Source organism: Symphalangus syndactylus, chromosome 22 (genome assembly GCF_028878055.3).
Source record: "Symphalangus syndactylus isolate Jambi chromosome 22, NHGRI_mSymSyn1-v2.1_pri, whole genome shotgun sequence".
Taxonomy (NCBI): domain Eukaryota; kingdom Metazoa; phylum Chordata; class Mammalia; order Primates; family Hylobatidae; genus Symphalangus; species Symphalangus syndactylus.
In genome coordinates, this window is record NC_072444.2 from 35,095,898 (window position 1) to 35,117,107 (window position 21,210).

The 21,210-nt window shown below is 65.5% G+C and overlaps 2 protein-coding genes and 1 long non-coding RNA gene across 14 annotated transcripts; 1 reads left to right on the forward strand and 2 right to left on the reverse strand.

Moving 5' to 3' along the window:
* Nucleotides 1-42: 42 nt before the first annotated feature.
* On the reverse strand, nt 43-2,570 carry MMP23B (matrix metallopeptidase 23B). Its single transcript, XM_055261828.2, has 8 exons — nt 2,324-2,570; nt 1,785-1,915; nt 1,578-1,717; nt 1,342-1,509; nt 780-944; nt 593-703; nt 364-490; nt 43-246 (listed from the first exon to the last, which is right to left on the reverse strand). Exons 1-8 carry the CDS (start codon nt 2,477-2,479, stop codon nt 72-74), a joined length of 1,173 nt encoding a protein of 390 aa, XP_055117803.1. The 5' UTR covers nt 2,480-2,570; the 3' UTR covers nt 43-71.
* Nucleotides 2,571-4,084: 1,514 nt separating this feature from the next.
* On the reverse strand, nt 4,085-19,344 carry MIB2 (MIB E3 ubiquitin protein ligase 2). 12 transcript variants are annotated; one of them, XM_063632045.1, is made up of 20 exons: nt 19,127-19,343; nt 18,146-18,252; nt 10,892-11,160; nt 10,646-10,817; nt 9,694-9,800; nt 9,396-9,590; nt 9,153-9,295; nt 8,928-9,023; nt 7,823-7,927; nt 7,556-7,718; nt 7,348-7,481; nt 7,111-7,259; nt 6,864-7,020; nt 6,526-6,686; nt 6,305-6,431; nt 5,982-6,215; nt 5,393-5,571; nt 5,138-5,319; nt 5,002-5,067; nt 4,085-4,399 (listed from the first exon to the last, which is right to left on the reverse strand). In XM_063632045.1, the coding sequence occupies exons 1-20, from the start codon at nt 19,298-19,300 to the stop codon at nt 4,161-4,163; spliced, it is 3,159 nt and encodes a 1,052-aa protein (XP_063488115.1). In that variant the 5' UTR covers nt 19,301-19,343; the 3' UTR covers nt 4,085-4,160. The 12 variants fall into 12 exon arrangements, with proteins under 12 accessions (XP_063488115.1, XP_055117775.1, XP_055117776.1 ...); XM_055261800.2 differs by having other exon boundaries at nt 10,892-11,202; XM_055261801.2 differs by having other exon boundaries at nt 8,928-9,035; nt 19,127-19,342.
* Nucleotides 19,345-19,366: 22 nt separating this feature from the next.
* On the forward strand, nt 19,367-20,965 carry LOC134735659 (uncharacterized). The gene is made up of 2 exons (XR_010118986.1): nt 19,367-20,158; nt 20,318-20,965. It is a non-coding gene; the product is annotated as an uncharacterized lncRNA (long non-coding RNA).
* The last annotated feature ends 245 nt before the right edge of the window (nt 20,966-21,210 follow it).

Sequence of the window (21,210 nt, forward strand, 5' to 3'; positions counted from 1 at the left end):
GATTGGCTGCCCGCTGCCCTCCCAAGAATAGGCGAGGAGACATCAGACAGAAAGTGCTTTATCAGCCGGGCTCAGCCCCGCACACGGACCCGCCAGGAGTAGGTGGTCAGCACGCGCTGCTGGCGGCGCACCACGCAGGTGTAGGTGCCTTCGTTGACGGCGTTGGCGATGATGCTCAGGTGTGCCTCGCCCAGGGCCAGGTAGCCGGGGTAGGAGAACTCCAGGGGCTCCTGGTCCTTGTACCAGCTGCAGGGGGGCGGGGTGTCTCCTGCAGGCACAGCCCCCGCCGGCTGCCTGCCAGGCACCCCTGCCCCAGGGCCGCGGGGCTGCCCACCCTGAGGACCACCCGGCGCGCTCACTCACTACACTTTCCCTTTCTTGTGGAGGATCTTCTGGCCGCAGCGGAAGGTCACGTTCCTGCCCTCAGGCACCAGCCTGGTTTTGGTCCTGGGAGGGGGTGGGGTGGTGGCCACTGTGGGGAAGGGGAATTCTGCTCGGGGTGGGGAAAAGAGCCCCATCAGTGCCCCCTCAGCCCAGACCATAGCCAAGACCCAGCTCCCACGCAGCCCTGTCCTGGCCCTGTGGGCATCACCGTAGCAGAAGTCGCAGCTGCTGGGGCAGAGCCTCTTCATGAGCCGCCGGCGAGCGTCGCAGAAGCCTCTCCGCGCCCAGGACGCGCACACGAACAGCCTGTCCAGGCATCCTGCCGGGAGCGTGGGAAGCACGACTTGGCTCAGGACTGCCCGATCCCCGCCCTCCCGCCCGACAAACGGACTCACCGTAGAGCCGGTGCAGCCCCCACAGCTCGTCCTGGGACAACGCCTTCCAGCCGCGCAGCGTGGCGTTCAGGTGCATGAGCGCCCGGCCATGTTGTGAGTGCATCAGGCCCAGCGCGTGGCCGATCTCGTGGGCCGCCACGTGCACCAGGTCCGTGAGCCACACGCCTGCGGGCCCCGGGGGTCAACGCCTGGGAGCCCCGGGCCCAGCCCCGCCGCCCGTGGGCCAGCTCCCCGAGGCCCGGCACATCTGCTGGAGCGCAGCCGCAGAGCCGCCCTCGGCCGGCCGCAGCCACGGAAAGATAAGAATGTTCTAGGCCCAGGCGGTGAGCTCGGCCCCCAGGAATGCAGCTCCAGCTCCCGCTCCAGAGGCACAGGGGGATGGGAAAGGGAGTTCAGGGCTGCCGGGATTGGGGGCTCCCACGGGCTCCCCTCCTTGCCTGCTTGACTCCAGTAGCAGCCACCACCCCGGAAGGTCCCTCCTGCCTTCTGCCCCAAAGCCCGACCGCGGCAGCCCACTGTGCTGCAGAGAAGAGGCCTCCAGGAGGCCAGCCTGGACGGTCACCTTTCTTCCAGCTGTAGCGCGTGGGGCCCAGGACCCAGTACTCGCTATCGTCGAAGTGGATGCCGCCGTGCGGGGGGAAGAAGGCGTGGGCCAGCTCCCCCGTGGGGCCGTCGAAGCAGTGGTGCAGCGCGGAGACCAGGCAGTCCGTGTGGTTGATCGGGTAGAAGCCTGGGGGAAGCACAGGGCTGAGAGGCCGGGCGCGCACGGCCGAGCCGGGGCGAGGGGCGGGCGCCCACCTATCCGGAGGTCGCTGGGCTGCTCGGGGGCCACCTCGCGGAAGCTGAAGGGGGACACGTCGCTCCACATGCGGAAGGCGGCAGCCAGGGCCCGCCGCGTCTCCCGCGGGCTCAGTAGGTTCCGCGGGAAGGAGAGGATCCTGCAGGGAAAGTGAGCTCAGCTGGGGCCGACCGCGCCCCCTCCCCCAGGGCCAAGCCAGGGCGCACCTGTAGGTGAGGTTGAAGTGGTCCCAGCGCAGCCTGGCTGGAGTCAGCGTGTAGCGGCGTCTGCGGGGGGCCAGTGGGCCCGGGCCCCGGGTGGGGGGGCCCCCCGAAAGGCCCAGCGCAGCGACGTCTCCCTTCAGGGAAGAAAGCGTGCGTGGGAGGCACCGGTGACGGTCCCCAGGGCCAAAAACTGCCGCGGAAAATGGACTGGAAGGAAACGGCGGTGGGGGTGCCCAGGGCTGGGAGCGGGCGTGGCGGGTCCTGTCTGCCTGTAGTTTCGGGTCTCCTAACCTGAGCGCCCCGTTGCACTTCCCTGGGAACGCGGCCCAGTGGAGGGGAAGGGGCTGAATAGCAGGGCGCGGCCTCCCACCCCTCCCAACAACTGGACACAGGGGCGTCCAACCCTCCGACCTCGGGACGCACATCCGGACCTTCAAACACCCCACACACCTAGCACACGTCCTGCGGGCCCCCAGATAGACCAGACCCACAGACGTGAGAACCCCCCAACCCGACACCTGGCCTCCCCGCCCGCCGCTCACCTGCGCTGCGCTCCAGGCCGGCACCGCCGGGGCCCCCAGCCGGGCCAGCAGCACCAGCGCGGGGAGGAGGCACAGGGCGACCAGCGCGGCTCCAAGCCAGCGGCCCTCGACGCCGGCCCCCGGGGCCTCCGAGGGGACACGGGCCCCGCGGCCCATGGCAGACTTGCTGTGGGGCTCAGGGCCGCATGGGGCAGCACGGCGCGGGGGCCCGGGCCGCAGAGACGCCGGGGAGGATCCGGAGGGGAGGCAGTGGCTCGGCGGCTCGGGTTACAGCCCCGTGTGGTGGGGGGGAGGGAGACGGGGCGGGAAAGGGGGCAAGGCTGCCCCTGAAGGGAACCAGCTGGCCCGTCCGTTGGCCGAGCTGCCTGCTGCCTCCAGCCGGGGGCATGGGGACCCGCATCCCGTGGGCCAGGGGCAGAGGCCTGGGCATGGCCTGCTGGGCGGGGTCCTCGGAGGGGGGAGCGAAGAGGACCCCAGGCAGCCCGGGAAGGGCAGCGCCAGGGCTCCCGCTTAGGAAAGGGTGGCCAGGGGGGGTCCCCAAGCCCCCACTGCTGGGCAGTGAATGACCTTGTGGCTTTTTTCCCAAATGGAATCCCCAACAATCCCGAACCCCACATGAGCGGAGTCTCCATCCTGGCCCAGGCAGCTGAGCTGGGCCGCAGGGGACGCATTGCTCGCCTGACAGTGTCCCCGAGAGCTGGGAGGGGATGGCAGGATGGGGACGTGGCAGTGAGTATGGGGCGGCGGAGGGGGAGGCGGGGAGGGGGTGCGTGGGTAGGGAAGGGCCGCCAGGGGCGCCAGGTTGCGGGGCGGAGGGAGGGAACTTGCCGGGGTCTCCCGGGGAGCCGGGAAGGGGCGGGCCCTGGCTCGGGGGAACCCCTGTGGAGGGTAGCGCGTAAGGTGGAGGATGTGTGGCTCCTGAATCCCCAGCTAGGCCCCAGCAAAGGGGAGAGGGAGACGGGAGGGGGAACGGGAAGCGGAGCCAAGCGCCGGGCGTGGAGGTCTGGACCGGTCCTGATTGGGGGCAGGGGCGGGAGCGGGGAGCTCGGAGACTCAATGGATCGACGGGGCGGCCGGCGTCCAGGCGCGAGCGGTTCTGGGCTGGGACCGAGACCCGGCACCGGCGTCCCGCGGGGAGGGGGTGGGGGATTGGGCAGAGGAGCTGGAGATTCCAAGCCAGACCGGCCTGTGTCTGTCTCGTCCCTCCCCGTTTTCCGCGCCGGCCTCAGGCCCAGGGTGACGGCAGCCCGGCCAACGGGGTCAGCGCCAAGCAGCTGGCGGCGGCCGCGGGCGGTTCTTGGAAAGCGCGAGACGCTGGGCCCAGCCGCGTATTTGCTCCGACACCGCCCCCCCCGCCCCCCGCCCGCGTGCGCCCGGCCCCTTCCCCGGGTCCCAGACCATGCCTGGGACGGCCCCCCAACTCCCTGCTGGGACGGGACCCCACAGCCCTGAGGAGTGTCGGGCCTCTTGGGTCAGAGCGCGAGTCCCCGCGGCCGCCCCCAGGACGGAGGAGCGAGGGGGACCCGGGGGCAAACACAGGAGCCCCCGCCCCGTCGGACCCGTGCCTGGGGTACGTGGAGGCGGCCGTGCCCGCGCCTGGAGGGTGTCCTGGCCGGGAGGCCGCAGTCTGGGCGGGAGTCCGGACCCGAGAGCCTGGGGCGGGCGGGGCGGACCCAGGGAAGGGGGAGGCCCCCAGGCCCGCCCGCGTGTCCCGAGGGGAGGACCCCAGAGGCGCCCGGTCCCCCAGGCAGACAGCGGAGGCAACGTCCAAGAATCTTTTTATAAAACACAGGGCGGGGGCACGCGAAGGCAGCTCGGGCGTGACGGACGGCGCGGCTCACACGAAGATCTGGATGCGGTCGCGGATGGGCTGGCGGCAGATGGGGCAGGCGCTGAGCGCGGAGCCGCAGGGGGCGCATGCGCCGTGGCCGCACTGGAACACGAGGCGGATGTGGCTGTCGATGCAGATGGGGCAGGTGATACGTTCCTCCATCTGCCGGTAGCGGCTCTGCAGCTCCTCCACCAGCTGGCGCGGCGGGCCGGGGGCGGGGGGGGCGCTCGCCACCTCAGAGCCGTCTGCGGGGTGGGGGACGGGTGTGAGCTGGGAGGCCGGGTGGGGGAATGGCGGGGAGCAGGGAGCTGCGGACGGGCCACGGGGGGCGAGGCGGGGGGCGGGGTGTCACCTGGGACGGGTTGTGACCTAGAAGGGGAGCTGGTAGGGTGGGTGACTTGGAGGCAGAGCTGGGGCCCGGGTGCGGGCGGGCAGAATGTGAACCGTGGAAATCAGGCATAAGGTAGTATGCGGGCTGGAGTCAGGGCTACAGGTGGAATGTGACCTGGGACGGAGTGTGATGGGGAGGCGGTGCTCTGGGTGGGCTGTGATCTGGGGTGAGGCTATGGAGGGAGTGTGATTTGGGAGGGGCCCTGAAATTCAGCGGGGCTGGGGTGTGATCTGGGGAGGAGGGTGTTACCTTGAGGCGGGGCTATGGGCAGGGTGTGATCTGGAGCAGGCCATGACTCCAGCGGGGCTGGGGGCAGGGTGTGAGCCTTGGGAGGGCGGGGTGTGACCTGGTGAAGGGCCATGGGCGGAATTGTGGGAGGGGAGGGCGGGGGTGGGGGACGGGGACGCGCGGGCCACCAGCTGAGCAGGCGTGTTGGGGGCGCCGAGCCTCACCCACCTGGGCGCAGTTTCTTGCTGACGACCACCTGGCACCTGATGCACTTCTTCATTCTGCGCGCGCACTCTGCAGAGAGGAGTGCGCGGTTGGCTGGAGCCGTACTACCCGGGCCCCCCACCCCGGGGACCCCACTCACCCTCGCACACGGTGCGGTGCTGGCAGGGCGAGAACAGCACCAGCAGCGCCAGCTCGGAGCACACCAGGCACTCAGCGGCCTCGGGCCCCGGCGCGGCGCCCACGTGCAGGTTCGTCACGGTGTTGGGCGTCCCGAGCGTGTGCCTGGGGCCCGGGGCTGCGCCCCCGCCCGCCTGCCGCTCCCTGCAGGGGGAGGAGGCGGCTTGAGAGGGGCCCGGAGGCCGCGGGACGCCCTCCCCGCCGTCCACGGACTCACCGGAAGCGCTGGGCGCAGCCCTGAAGGGCCTTGAGCACGCGGCCCTCGGCGGCCAGGTCCAGCGGGCTCCGGCCGCGGTGGTTGGTGTAGCTCACGTCGGCGCCCTCCAGCGCCAGGAAGCATGCGACTGCCGCACCCACCGTCAGCTCCGCGCTGCCGGGGAGGCCTGAGGCCTGTAGCTAGGCGGCAGGACAGACGCCGGTGAGGGCCTGCGCCGGGGTAGGTCGGAGCGAGGCATCTCCTGGCACCCCGCAGCCCCAGCAGCCGGCGCCCCAGGTCTAAAATACAAGGCAGGGGCACCTCTTCCGGAACCCAGGTAGAACAGGCAGGAGGAGCACCCCGCTAGGTGAGCTCTGAGACCCGAAGCCCCACCTCTCCCCATCCCATGGGCACCACCCCTTTCCCAAGCTGCCTAGGGGTGCAGGCTGAAAGATCACATAGAACTTGGCTCCCGTCTGCTCCACCCACAGAACGCCTGGCTCCCTGGGCCATCACTGGAGGGTAAGGTGGACAGTGGCACAGGCCCTGCCCAGAGCCTGCAGCCGGCGCCACCGCAGCCTCTCCAACACCCCACGCCACACTTCCTCACCCTGGACAGCAGCTGCAAGGGCCCTGGGTCCCCCCCGGCCCCATCAGCCACCAGGGGCAGCAGCTGATGACGCTGCAGCGCCACGTGCAGGGCTGTGTCCCCCTCCTCGTCCTCGGCGTTGACACTGCACCCAGCGTCCACCAGTAGTGGCACCAGCCCCACGTGGGCCTGCTGCACGGCCAGATGCAGGGGAGACTGCAGCTTCCGGTTGCGCACATTCACATCACAGCGGCCCTAGGGAAGGGTGGGCACGGGCTCAGCCCAGGGACCCCAGTGGGCCTCCCGCTCCCTGGTCCTTGGGCAGGCCTGGGCCGCGTCCGCACCTCCCGGATGAGGATCTGGGCCACCTCGCGGTGGTTGTTGAGGGCGGCCAGGTGCAGCGCCGTGAAGCCGTCCTCCTTCTTGGCGTCCACCAGCTGCCGCGCCCGAGTCAGAATCTTTCTCACAGCTCTGTGGGAGCAGGGAGGTTGGTCTGGGACCTGGGACTGTCCCTAGGCAGCACAGCAAGAGGCTGGTTGCAGCTGTGTGCCCACCCCACACTCACAGCGCGTGGCCCTTGAGGGAGGCATGGTGCAGCAGGGTGAAACCCTGGCTGTTGGTGGCAGTGACATCGATGGTTGGCACCTCCGTGAGGACCTCGACGATGCCGCTGGCTCCAGTACCCGCTGAGATGGCGGAGTGCAGGGGCGTGTCCGAGTGGACGTCCTGCTGGGGCGGAGTCTGGTCACCTGGGGGTGACTTATGCTTGGGTCAAGAGCCAGGGCACCCAGGGAGCAGCACTCACGGGCAGGGGGCACCCAGGGAGCAGCACTCACGGGCAGGGGGCACCCAGGGAGCAGCACACATGGGCAGGGGGAACCCAGGCCAGGGAGCCGCACTCACGGGCAGGTTGACGTCACAGCCACGCTCACACAGGGCCCGCACCACCTCCAGGAAGCCCCTCTGCACGGCCACGTGCAGTGCTGTGCTCTGGGTGCTGTTGATGGCGTCCGCCCGGCCCCCAGCATTCAGGAGCACCCTGGCGGCCTCGGGCTGGTTCCTGACAGGAGAGGAAGTGGGAGAGGGAGGGCGCCGTGCCCAGTGGCTGGACACACAGGCTCAGCCCCGCCGGGCCCCTCCCAGGCCTCACCCCAGGGCTGCGTAGTGCAGCGCCGTGTTGCCCTCGTCGTCTGGCAGGTCCACACCTGCCCTGGCTTGTAGCAGCAGCCGTACCAACTCCACCTGGCCCAGGTAGGCAGCCATTTGCAGAGCGGTCCGGCCTTGGTTCTTGGTGTCCACCTGCCAGGAGAGCCAGCAGGTGAGTCCCCGGCCTTCGGCCCCTCACCCTCCGACTGGCCGGTATGGGAGGACGGGGGCGGGAGCTTGCCTGCTCTGGGCGCCTCCGCAGCAGGTCCAGAGCCCGGGCTGCGTTACCCAGCGCGACCTCCACCACCAGCCTTCCCGGGTGCTCTGGGTCACTCTTCTGGGCCCGAAGCTTGTCCAGGGCCACGCTCAGTGAGCCTGGGGGCAGGGCTGAGGTTAGCGGTGGCCAGGGGCAGCCCCACCTCCCACTGGCCGCCTGAGCTGTGCCGCACTTTTGTTCTCCCGGGCGCGCTCAGCCACATCCAGGTTGGCATCCTCCTCGGGCCTGTAGGCCACCAGGCAGGAGGGGCTGAAGGTCCACCGCTGACCAGCGACTGCTACACGCAGGTTCCCATCTCCAAACACTTTCACCACTTTTCCGACGCGGCCCAGGGCCTGCAGGCGGGGGAGGGGGTCACGGCAGGCTGCAGGTGTGGGGGCAGCGGCGGGTCACAGGAGGCTGCAGGTGTGGGGGCAGCGGGGATGGCAGGGGGACTCACAGGGGCCATGTCGTCTGTCCACTCGCCGTGCCCAGCCTGCAGCCGCTTCACTGTGTCAAGGTCGCCGATGACCCGGACCACGTCGCCCACCCAGAAGGAGTGGTGCTGAGCAACAAAGAAGGGCGTGAGGGGTCCCCCCAGCTGTGTGTGGCTGCCCAGGCTCATGGAACAGGAGGGCAACCTGCTGAGCTCCACGAGACAGGCAGGCCTGACTCGGCCCCGGCCCCTACCCCAAGCACTGCCAGAGGCTCTGGCTGGACGAGAGCCCCAGGTGTCCAAGGCAGCCCTGGGTGTCCCTAGCCCCAGAGCCATGGGAGGAGTGTCCAGGCAGACAGAAGCTGGCTCTGGGCAGGTGTGAAGCCGAGGTGGCTGGCCCTGGGAAGCTGTACGCTGACCAGCAGCAGGCAGCATGGCCAGGGCCCATGAGCCAGTGTGGGGGTGGGGCCCCAGGACCATGGGGTGCAGGGTGGGCCCACTCTGCCCCACCTGAGCCCTCATATGCAGGGAACTCACTCTACAAGCCCGTCTCATGACTCCCTTCGGCGCCTCCTCAAAGGTGCCTGGTATCCAGGACCCCAGATCCAGAGCTGAGCTCTGACGCTTTGCCCCAGGCCTGCCCCTCCCAGGGCCATCTAAGCTGCCACCACCACCACCTCCAGCCCCCTCCCTGCCATCCTGCTTCCCAGGCAGCCCTCACTATCTCCTCCACCACTCTAGGCCAAGCGTCCACCTCCCTGTCCTAACCAGCCACCCCCATCGGCCCCCATACAGCACTAACCAGGAGCATCTTAGCCCAGCTGCCTCCCTCCCGCCCACGAAGCTATCCTGCCTTCCTGGTGTCCTGGCACAAAGGGAAGCCCTAACCTGCCCATTCCAGCCGTACCAGCTCCCAGAGACATACCCTCCTCTGGGTCCCTTCACACCCAACCCCCTCTTCTCCTTGACCCCACCCACCTCCACCCACCAGTCCCTCCCCTTCCTTCAGGGCTGGGGGCTGGTGGGTACAGCTGGCACCCTAGTCCTGCCTGACCCCCCAAGGCCAAGTGGGTATGTGGAAGGGGTTAAAGAAGCAAACAGATGAGGCGCAGCCCAGCCCCCCAGGCACCTTGGTGAGCGCCCCGGGGTGGAAGGTCCAGCGCGTCTCGTGGTTGAACTGCACGCGCACGTCCCCTCGGTCCGTGATGCGATGCACGGTGCCCGTCTGTCCGATAAACTGTGGCGGGTCATGGAGCTGTGGCTGGGTCGGGCTGGACGCTTGGGGAGGAAGGGGCTGGGGGTCCGGAGGGCTGGAAGGGCAGGGCACACAGGGCTCCAAGGTGGGGCAGCTCACCTCCGCCATCCTGGGGTTCCAGCCGCCATGGCCTTCCTGCATTTCCCGCAGGATGTCAGTGTCCAGCAGACATTTGACCTTGTCCCCGTGCTGGAAGGGCTGGCTGTCAGCACTCACCCTGCGCTGCAGCTCGGCCGGCTTGCCTGGGGAGGGTGGCAGGCCAGGCCTCAGGCAGCAGCCCCTCCCCTCTGGGACTTCAGCCAAGGCAGGAGGGCTGACGGGGTCAGTGGGACAGCCTCATACCAAGCCTTGGGAGGTGGTCCTTGTAGTAGAAGCCGCCCGCTGCCTCGCCCACACACTTGAGGTCCACCTTGCCCTTGTGGCCCACACGGTACACGTTGGTGGTACCATCAGCCCACGTCACGCTGGCCACACTCCGGCCTGTCTCCACATCCCAGCCACGGATGTCCACCACACGGCCTGGTTTCCCTTCCCCTCCTGGGGAAAGAGTCCCCGCCAGCAGGCTAAGGCTGTGCCTTGAGACTGAGCCATGAGCCAGCCACAGCCCAGCCCTGACCCCTGCCCCTCTGCCTCCACTCACCATCCTGTGAGCCCCACTCCCAGTCGGGGCCTCGCACCACCTTCGCTCCCTGGAAGATGCCCCTTAGTGGGATCCTCGGGAGGCCCTGGCGGGGACTCAGTGTGACACTGCAAGAGGGTTCACAAATAAAGCTCTCGGAAGAAAACCTCCATCTCTTCCTGTCCTGAACCACTTGGGAGAGCGACACAGTGGAGCATGCCCCCTGTCCACCCAGCCTGCTGGGCTCCGCAGCCCCAGCTCTTGCCCGGGAATGGCCAGTCCAGCAGGTCAGCACCCTCCACACACTGCGAGGAAATGCCCCTGGGCTCAGGGGCCTGGAGCGAACCAGCAGACCACGTTCCTCCAGGGACTTCCCTGATGCCAGGCTGGGAAGGCACCCGGGCCCACCCTTGGCAAGACCTCTGGGTGCGGTCGCTTCATGCCTGCTGCCTCCCAGTGAGCTGGGGCACAGCCAGGCCCAGAGGTGGGCTCAGCATGTGGGAAGGGAGGAATGAGGAAAGCAGGCCTGGCCAACAGCACTCCCCAGACGACCACACCTCCCTCCACGTGCAGGGAGGGCCAGAGACAAGGGTGACAATGCAGGGGACGGGGTGACACCTCTGGCTGCCTTTGCCCCAAGCAGGCTAGATTCTCCCTGAGCTGATGCCTTCGGACCAGAGCGCAGCAGCCTCCAAGACAGCCCAGGGGCTGGCTCCAGGTATGGGCTGTCCTCCTGGAGGTCTCATGCTGCCCTGGGGGATGCTGGCTGCCTGATGGCCACTGCTGCCTGTAGAGCCACCCAGAGGCCACCCTCTGTGCCCCACCCATGGCACCATTGCTTAAGGCCACGGCTCTGGAGAGACTTGCTCCATCTCCCTGGGAGTGGTTAGGCAGCGCCCTCCCCGAAGGCCAAGGCCCCAGTGGCAAGGCCCGGGTACCCGCCGCACAGGAGCCGGTGCGGCCCGGGACTCACGGGCGCGAGTGAGCGGTCTCGTAGCGGTCGAAGGCGTGGGCGAGTTCGTGCTTGTTGTGCATGTAGCACTGCGTGCAGAGGTCGTAGTCCAGGCACACGCGGCACTTCCAGCGCATCCCCCGTAGCCCGTGCTTCTTGCAGCAGTCACAGATGATGTTGGGGTGCCGGACGCCTGGGGGTGGGATGGGGTCAGAGGGGCGTTCCCGCCCCCGGGTCCTGCCCGTCCCGCCTGCCCTTGGCGCGCACCGATCTGGGCGTTGTCGTAGAGCAGCAGGTCGTGTGCGCCCTGGTAGCCGGCGCGGTAGTTGGTGCGCGTGCCCTGGTCCCACTGCACGACCACTGTGCGGTCGGGTGTCGAGGGGCTGCCGTGGCGGCCAAGCTCCACCACCGTGCCCACGCCGCCCTCGCCGCCGTCCTGCTGGCCCCACTTCCAGTCCACGCCGCGCACCACCCGCATGCCCACCTGCACGCCCGCCTGGGGGTCTGGGTCCATGTTGGGCGGGGCTGCTCGGGACCTGTGGGCAGAGGGGTCCATGGTGGGCCGGGCTGCTCGGGACCTGTGGGTAGAGGGTATTCTCAGGCCACCACGGGACACTCCCGGTCAGAGTGGGCTCCGCGGGAGAGCAGAGGAGAGGCCCAAAGGGGCAGGCGGGCTGGTTCAAGCCCTAGGGCCCAAGGAGACCCGCAGTCTGGCACCAGGGAGGCTGGTGGGGAAGGTGGGCGCCGTGCCAGCCTGGCGCGGGACCTGCAAGGTGGTCTGGGCCCAGGGATCAGGGTGGTCTGGGCCCGGGGGCTTCATGAAAAGTTCACAAATAAAGCTCTTGGAAGAAAACCGCCATCTCTTCCCACAGCCAATTAACGAGCTGGACGCTGGACTTCACTAAAGTAAGAGCTGCCGTTCCCCAAGACACTCACATGGTTGGACGGGCAGTGGCATGTGAGCAGACACTGTGACACGCGTCCCTCAGAGGACTCGTGTCCATGCAGGGCGAGGAACTCCTATGATCCACATGAAAACATCAGACAACGCAACAGAAAAATGGCAAACACGACGCAGGCGCCGTACAAGACCAGCAGGCATCTGCCAGTGGGACCAGGAGGCATCTCTGTCCCCAGACACTGCTCCTGGGGGATGCCAGCTTTGGGCCCTGCACATCAGGGACAGTGCAGCGAGGCCACACAGCACCACAGAGCCTTCTCTGGAAAAGTGGCCCTGGCCAAGCCAGGCACTCACGACAGAGGCTGGATACTCGAGCAGAGTGGCCACGGGGTCCTGGGTCCTCAGTGGCCACGGGGTCCTGAAGCAGGGCTGAGTCCCAACCAAGCAGGGACCCACTCGCCACACAGAGCACAAGCCAGAGCTCACCAGCAGATGGTGGGAAGGAGCCAAGTGCAAACGCCATGCCAGGCGGCTCCATTTATACAAATGTGCAAATCCAGGCTGCTGGAGGCAAGGATGGAGCCAGCCACAGGGCTCGAGGCCCAGGACTGCTAATCCCCAGTCTGGGCGCTGACCCCCGAGAGCTCACTCTGCAGACTTGAGTCACTGTGGGCTGCCGCTCTCCACCATGCTGGGCTTCAGCACAGTCTCGTTAACAAGAAGAATGGATGTGAACATTAAGAGGGAAAATCAGAAGGTGGAGGCGACAGCTGGCTGTGATCACACCACTGCACTCCAGCCTGGCAGGAGATCAAGACCCTGTCTCAGGGAGGGGAGGGCCACCACTCATTTTTCACTAAACCACTAGGACCCCATGGCCAGGAAAGGAGGCAGCCCAGGAGCACTGCCTGAAGCAAAGGTGGGGGACACGGCAGTCCCAGGAGGCTGGAGGGACCCCTGAGGCTGGGTGGAAGTGGCTGAGGATGGGAGGGGGCCCTGCCAACTCCAGGACACAGGCCAGCCTGGGTCTCAACATGCCAGCCCTCCACCTGGGCAGCACTGCAGCCCAGCACTTTGCATCTCAGGCCAGTTCAGGAGACACCCTGGCCCAGGAGAGGCTGCAGGTGGGCAGTGAGGAGGGGCCACAGCAAAGCCCCCCACGCCTGCTCTGGCTCAGGGGCCTGAGCCCCACAGGTTGTCCCCCGAGCAAGGCCCGGTGAGGAGCCCAGCCCCACTCCGGAGACTGAGTCCAGTGCAGGGACTCCACCTGCAGGGCTGGGCTGCCGATCCGTGCCCCGGCTGCAAGTTGGAGCACAGGACTCCCTCTAATTCTCAGGGGCACAAACCTCCTGGCCAGCTTGGCCTCTCCAATGCTCCCTCCTCACCCTGCCCAGGACCGCGAGGGCTTCCACAGGAACAGGTGGATGTTTCAAAAGCACAGCTCTCCCTGTCAGTGACGGAGAGGAGCCCCTAGCCAGCAGCCGGGCTCTGCTTCTTCAGGGAAACCCCACATGGCCTCATCTGTCCAGAGGCCTCACCTGTTGGGTGACACTGCCTCCCTCACCTTGCACGAGACCCTGCCAAGATGTGCACCAAGGCCTGGGCCAGGGCAGACTCCAGCACCAGGGGCTTCTTTTTCCTGTGGCACCAGTGAGCCCCAGGCAAGGAGAGGGGTCCCGTGGGCAGCTCCACAGCCATCAGGGAAGGCGGCTGGCTCTGCCCTCCCCACAGCCTCCTGGCTGGGCCTCCGCATGATCAGCTTCCACAAGTGGCAGCCAGAGCAGCCCCACCTTGCCCTCGGAGCCAGGAGCCCAGCCACCACCCAGGGTGACCCACAGGCCCTCCCCATGGGCCCCTGTGGCACTATTTCCCTTGGCGGGGCCTCTGAGGGCAGCCCCCAGGAGGTGCACTGCTGCGTCCTGTTTGGCCAGGACCCCACCAGCTTCAGCTTTGACTGAATGGCTGCCTGAGTTAATGAAACAAGAACCAGAGATAATTTGTGCCAGGCTTCTGTGACAGCGGCAGCCCCCGTGTCCCGAGGACCCGCCCAGCACAGGCCGCTTCCAGCCATCCCAGCGCTGACTGTGCCTCACCCAGAGCATGTCCAGGTGGACACAGTTCCACCGGCCAGCCCAGCTCCATGGCCCCACCCTGGTCATGACCCTTGACTCTCCAGATCTCTGCAGACCCTCCCACCCCACTGGGGGCTGTCCTGGAGGGAGGTCACCCCCTCCTGCCCCAGCAGCTCCCCACTGTCTGCTCTGCCACCAGCTGGGGGCAGGCTCTGCAGGGTTCCTGCTCCCACGATCCACACACTGACCTCAGCTTTTGCCCATGGAGCACCCAAGAAGAGTGAGGCATGGCCTGGGCTGAGATCCCCCACTCCAGCCTCCTCTACACAGGGACCTTCGCTGCAGAATGGCACAGGCCAGGGAGGCCGACGCAGCAGTTTGCTGGCCGGGGGAGAAGTGAGAGGGGCACTGCTCCTTAGGGGTACAGGCCCCACCCCCTATCAGGCCATCCACCTCCACCAGATCCACATGCAACCTCCTCCTTGCCAGGATCCCACCAGAATTGGCCACAGCTGGGGTCACACTAAGCTGGGGCCTCCTCCCTGCCAAACACCTCCATTTAGCCAGAGCAGGGCTCATCACAGGCTGCCGCAGAACCGACTGGAGGTCTTTGCTAGCAGGGGACACGCATCTGCCGCGCCCCAAGATGGGCCTGGCAACCGAGATGAAGGACTTGGGACCGCAAAAAAGCCAATGCCATGAGCCCACACTGTGATCCTTCTGCAGCAGGGGGCGCCCTCTGTCTCTGCGCCCAGACTCTCAGCCACAGCCAGCTTAGCCCACACTGTGATCCTTCCGCAGCACGGGAGGTGCCCTCTGTCTCTGCGCCCAGATTCTCAGCCAGAGCCAGCCTGGCCCACACTGTGATCCTTCTGCACACGGGGGGTGCCCTCTGTCTCTGTGCCCAGACTCTCAGCCAGAGCCAGCCTAGCCTAGGCCAGCAGCCACACCTGCCCGACCCGCTGGCTGATGGACCCCAGCCATATGCCATTGGACCTTTCCAACAAGACAGGGGCAGGGCGCCCCATGTGTGAGCCAATGTGTCCTGTGCTTTGGCAAATCTTGCCCTTGGGAGGATGGGCAGAGGGCAGAGATGTCGGGGAGGTCACCAGCAGGGCCTCTGGGAATCAAGATCAAGCCTCAGTGGCCCCCACTTCACAGGGGCAGTGAGGTGGGGTGCCAAGGCCATCAGCCTGAGACAGGGTGGCCTGTGCCCCAGACTGGCACCTGTCTGCAGCATCCTGGTATTTTTAGCACAGCCAGGCAGCTCTCCAGCCCTGGCCCACAAACCCCCACCCTCCCAGAGGCCGTCCCTCATGGAAGCCCACCAGAGTTGGGGCACAATTGGGCTGAACACGGGCAGGGCTTCCTCCCTGGCCTCACTTCTTGTGCCTGGAACCAGCCCCCCACTTGCTGAGGGCTGCCCCAACAAGGGGGAGGAGCCTGGACAGGGAAGCTGGGTGCACGCTCCCACTCCACACCTCTCCCTGGGGACTGGGATGTGAGCACACAGGGGCCTATAGACCCAGCACCTCCTCATAGCCTCCCCTGCAGGGCCCCCACCCCAAGGGTCTGGGGTCTGTCCCACCTCCAAGGCAGTCCCTTCTGTCCAGCATGGCACTGCCCTGGAGTGGCCGCCTCATCTGAGCGGGGCCTCCAGCCATGCCTGCCCGCCCGCCGACCCTTCTGCGGCGCCAGTGTGCAGACAGACCACATGCAGGTGGCTCCCAGGCTCAGGAGCTCAGCATCCTGGACCCTCTGGAGGGGCCAGCAGCTTTTTTTTTTTTTTTTTTTTTGATACGTAATCTCGCTCTGTCGCCCAGGCTGGAGTGCGGTGGTGCAATCTCAGCTCACTGCAAGCTCCGCCTCCCAAGTTCACACCATTCTCCTGCCTCAGCCTCCCTAGTAGCTGGGACTACAGGCGCCCGCCACCACACCCGGCTAATTTTTGGTATTTTTTAGTAGAGACAGGGTTTCACCATGTTAGCCAGGATGGTCTCGATCTCCTGACCTTGTGATCCGCCCGCCTCGGCCTCCCAAAGTGCTGGGATTACAGGTGTGAGCCACTGCGCCCGGCCGCCAACAGCTTTTTAGGCTCTGCCGCCTTTCTCCTCAGCTCCTTCCTGCAGCTGCCTGCCTGGCTTCCTCACCATTGCCCCAGGGCCAGCAGTCACCCAAGACCACCTGCCATTGGGCTCCTGGCACCCCGGCCCCAGGGCTCAGTACCTGCCTCCGAAGGCCTCTTTAGGGGGTGTTTGTGGTGGGGGCAGGAGGCAGTAGTGAGACCCCCACAGGCAGGGAGGAGGGGCACCCCAGCCAGGACCCAGCACTTGTATCCCTCCATCTGAGTGGTCTCTCCTCAAAGGAGACACAGTGTACCTGCTTAGGGGCGGGAGGATCCAGCCCACCAGCGAGGGGCCTGCCCCATCCCCACTGTTCATGAGAGTTGGGGGCTGTGGGGTCGCACAAGCAGTCGGCCCATCTCAGAGGGAAGCTTGTGGACAAAAGGGCTCATCCCTTGGGCTTCCCTGACCATCCTGTCCTCCTGAGGCCATGGGACAGGTTCTGGGCTGGGTCTGGGTCAAGCTGACCCCGAGGGCACTGGCCACAGGCCCCATCCTCTGGGCAGGCCTGGGAGCAGGTGATGTGGGGCCAGCGCTTGGCACACCCGCTGCAGACCTCAGGTGAGGACTTCCCGGAGGCGGGTGAGGAACACATTAGGGGTAGGAGTGGAGTGGGCAGCCTGGAGATCAAGCCCTCTAGGACAGATGTTCCCCCAAGGGCCCCTCACTCCCTCTGCCTCCACCCTGGACCCGTCCAGTATCCATTCCTTCCTGGACAGCAGGAGGCCTCTGGGTTGCCCCCTCCTATTTTTCTGTTCTGAACCCACAAGGCTCCAGGTGCAGAGGAGGGACCCGTGGGACCTGATCACCCTGATCACCTGCCCACAGCGGTGAGCTCTGGGCCAGAGGCTGCTATGGAAAGTGCAGATGTCCAAGGCTAGCCCTGCCCTCACGCCAACCTGGCCAAGGTTTCCCAGAAAGACAAACCAGGGACAGCCACAGCCACAGCCCAGCACTGGTGGAGGGGCTCCAGGGAGCAGACCAGCAGACCACAGCTGTGGCCAGGCAGCCCCTGGTGTACATGGTTGTGGCCACTCCTGCTCCTCCTCTTGTAAACATACAGCCCAGGCTTCCGCTTCAGGATGCTGCCCCATAATGGGTATCTTCATCTCAGTCAGACATTTACTCAGAGGGTTACCAAATGTTTTTCCTTTGCCAGAAATGCTAGACTTTGCCATCTACCCACAGTTCACAGGCTGTGCCCCTGGCTGGCATCTGAACCCCGCCGAAGGCAGCTGCTCCCGATGTTTAAAATGATGGAGGCAGTCAGGGCATGAAGACTCAGGCGACAGATGTGCTTTGGCAAATCGGAACTTACCTCAGAGCACACACCAGGCTCGAGGCAGCATCCCAGGCATTTAATTGCTACTTCCTGGGTCACAGATTCGCTCAGCTACCAGGCTTTCCTGTTGGAAGCTAAAGCCACTGGAGACACAACACAGCAAACCAGACGGGCAGCCAGCAAGCCAGGCTGGAAAAAATGGCTTCTAAAGGCAGCATCACACATTCAGGATTTAGCGTCTTAACCACGCAAGCAGACACCGGGTCTGTTCTACTGCTTCTTAGTTTCTCTTTTTCACAGGAAACGGCAAGCTCTCAGAGGGCAGGAGAATTTCCGAACCATCAGTCAGGAGAGCGTAGGAGGAGACAGTTGCCTTATTGCAAATATTTTATTGGAGAAGCTTTAAAAGCCATAGAAACCAAATCCTACTTAGCGAGGAAGTTAGCAAATTGCCTTTATTCAGAAGAAGCAAGTTACATGGAACTGGGACTGGACATGAGACTGCCCTCCTCCTTGCACCTCCAGCTGTGCCTAATGACACCGAAATGCCGCTGGGTGTGGCACGCCACAGGCCATGGAGTAGCTCCAGCTAATGCAGATGGACATCCCAGGTGCCCCAGGGAAATCAGGCCCACCGAGTGGGATGAAGCCCTGAGGCGGGGAGGCCAGCATGGAGACACCTGCTGGGGGAAAGCCCACGAGCGCTGCGGCCACCTCCAATCCTGCCCATCTGGGTGGAGACCCACAGGCACCCTGCAGGCTGGGGTGTCATCCCACTCACTGCCCAGGGCTGCCCTCGGCCAGGAGAGAGCCACATTCAGACACTTGTTGCATGTGAAGCAACAGGCCAGGGTGGAACCGGACAGAGGGGTCCTTCCGGGAAGGGCCAGGCTTGCCGGCGCTCCTGCGCTGCGGCCGCTCTGCCCCAGTCCTGCAGGTGCCTATCAGGGGCCTGTCTGACACCTCTGCTTTTTTCCTCCATGGGTTCCGAACTCAGAGGGGAGACGCGGGATTACTCACCACTTCCCTCCACTCGCATGCATGCTCAGACACAAACACAGCCCCTCTGACGTGGCTTCCATGGAGCCCCAAGGTGGGAGCGCCAAGTGCAAACTATCAGGCCGCGGACGATCAAGAGCTCACCTGTCCGGCCGTCCAGTCGCCCGCCGGGCCGCCTTGAGGTTCCTGGGCTGCAGCTCTGATGCCTGGAGACTTTGGGACTGGCCTCTAGCCTCGCTGGGCTTCCAACTCTGTGGCCGAGGGGAGATGCCAAGATGCACAGTTAGCACCTCGACCTGCGGCTCGGTCTCCTGTATGCCCCCGGGGCTGCCCGCCGGCTCCAAGTCCACTCGGCCCCACAGTCGCGACACCCAGGGCCGCCGCCTGCCCGGCTGGGCTCCTTGGGGTCTGAGCGCGCAGGAGCCGCCAGCGCCAGGCCCGTAACTGCGTGCGCCTGGGATCTGGCGGCCGCGGCTCGCAGACGTCAGGAGGCTCCAGGACGCGCACGGGCGCCAGCGCAGGGGAACGGGCTGGCCAGGGGCGGGCACGGCGGGCACCCCCACCCGGAGCGCGCCCCGCCCCCTGTCATTCGTGCCCGTGGCTCGCGGAGGCCGCCCGGCCCTGTCTGCGGCCAGACCTTGCCAGGGCCGCGCAGTACCTGCCGACCCCAACTTGCCCGGACGTTTCCGTCCGGCCCGCTCCGCTCGGGGGCGCGGGACTGCCGGCCAGTCCGTCTGTCGGTCTGTCCCGGCGTGCGAGGCCACCCACCGGCCCCGACTGCTCAGCGGCGGCCAGGCCAGGCCAGAGCGCCGGCCGCGCGCCGCAACCCACCCGGCCCAGACAACGACCCCGGCGCCGACCCTAGCGCCGCGGGCCCCCGGCCGCGCGAGGCCTGACGGGAGCTGGAGTCCCGCGCAGGTGGCCGGACCACAACTCCCAGGAGGCCCCGCGGCGGCGCTGCGCGCGCAGCCCCAGCCTATCCCGTGCGGACCCTACGCCGAGTCCTGCCCGGGGCTGCTGGGCCAGCGGGAGTGGGACCGGGACGGCGCTCGCGTTCTGCCAGAGCGGAGCACGACTCGGGGGCAGTGCAGAGGCCCAGGGAAGTTGATCCGCGCCCGCACGCACCATCAGCCGAGAGGACGGCCCGCATCGCGCCAGTGACCCAGGAGCGACTTGGGGACGGCCTCGGGCTCCCAGGCCCTCCTGGGCCACCGAGCACTGAGGAGAGCGGCGGCTGGAAACTGTGGGACCCCAACGGCGGGAGTCTAGGGCCCTCCCCCGCTGGGGCGCCGCGGCCATGGCCACGCCCCCGCCTTGAGGATGGGCGGGACAAGCACGGGAAGTGCGTCACGCGGGAGCGTCGGCATTGCCTGCCCTGCGTGGCGCAGCTGGGGTCCGAGTGGCTTAGCCTCCGGGCGCCTGCGCAATGGCGGTCCGGAGACGCACTCGGTTGCCATAGAGACGGGGGCTTGGGAGCGACGTCGCGCTCGCTGGCACTGGCGGTACTTGCCGCGCCGCAGCCACCTCTTTCCGACTCCACCGGTGCGGGCCCGGTCCGGGGTTTTGAGTCACGCAGACCTGGACACAGCGAGAAACGGCAGTCCGGGCCCGTCCTCCCGCCCCGGGTTCTGCACCCCAGAGGCTGACGCTTGCTTCTCGCTTTCTCCTGAGAGAAGTCTCCGCGTTTCTAAACAATGCACTGCTAGTTTCTCATTTCTTTCTTTCTTTTTTTTTTTTTTGAGGCGCAGCCTCGCCCTATCGCCCAGGCTGAGTGCAATGGCGCGATCTCGGCTCATTGCAACCTCCGCCTCCAGGGTTTAAACTATTCTCCTGCCTCAGCCTCCGGAGCAGCTGGGACTAGCCACCACATACAGCTAATTTTTGTATTTTTAGTCGAGACGGGCTTTCACCATGTTGGCCAGGCTGATCTCAAACTCCTGACCTCGTGATCTGCCCTCCTAGGGCTCCCAACGTGCTGGGATTATAGGCCTCAGCCACCGCGCCCGGCCTCTCATTTCTTAATTGTAGATATTGCGTACTTCCGGAGAAGGGCCCTGAGAACCTGGCTGATCGTCCCCGCTGCACCCCTCACATGGTCCTTTTAGCTCCCAAACTGTCAACCTGAAAGGAAACCCAGAGGCAGGCTCTCCAGGACAAGTGAGTTAATCTGGGAATCGCAGGGGGTTGCAGCCTAGGGTGTTCGTGCCATGACAGATCATAGGCCTATCCGAGAGGGCCGGGCGAAGGGGAAAATACAGATGAGCTCACAAAAGTTGTTTTGTAACAAAAACCAGTGGTCGTGGGCGCTTGCTGCAGAAGTGGGCGTTAGCTCGTTGTTGGAGAGAGCCTTACCAGGCCGACGTCCTTGTGCAAGCTGCTTATCTGGAATACTGCAGTCCTGAGGAATTTTCCTGCAGTGAGTCCGGTTACAGGCAAACGTGCAGGACTTGCAGGAGCGTCTTGTGAGGAGGCCTGCTGCCAGTATTCCTGCATGAGAGCTCCGCCTTCGTGGCCTCCCGACTCCATTTGTTTAGGGATTGGTGGAAGTAGTTCCATTTTGGTACCTGCAACTTTCACAGCTGTCGTAATGAAATCAGGCTTAGCTCTTCATGATTGAGTACCTGCTGTTCACTGCTACTGTATAAAACCATGCCACAATTCCTGTACAATCTTTTTTTTCTTTTGAGTTGTTACCTAATATTTATACATACCTAGCTTTTTACTAACCCATGGCCAGTCTTTTTATCAAGTGCCCCAACGTTTTTGCCACATGCCATTTTCCAAAGGCTCAAACACATCCGTTGTGTCTGATTCTCCTGTTCCGACCTAGACCGATCACTTCCTGACCCTGCTGCACAGCTCTTACCTCGAGCTTTTCTCTGCTCTCATTCTTGAGACTCACTTTGCCTGTCTCCTTTCTTGAATTCCCTGTGTAAACGAAAAATAAAATCCTAAGCCCTCTACCAACTGTTTTTTGTTTTGTTTTGTATTTGAGACAGGGTCTTGCTCTGTTGCCCAGGCTGGAGTGCAGTGGCACTATCTTGGTTGACTGCAGCCTCTGCTTCCTGGATTCAAGTGATCCTCCCACCTCAGCCTCCTGAGTAGCTAGGACCACAGACATGCACCACCATGCCGGTTATTTTTAAATTTTTAGTAGAGACAGGGTGTCACCATGTTGCCCAGGCTGGTCTCAAACTCCTGGGCTATGC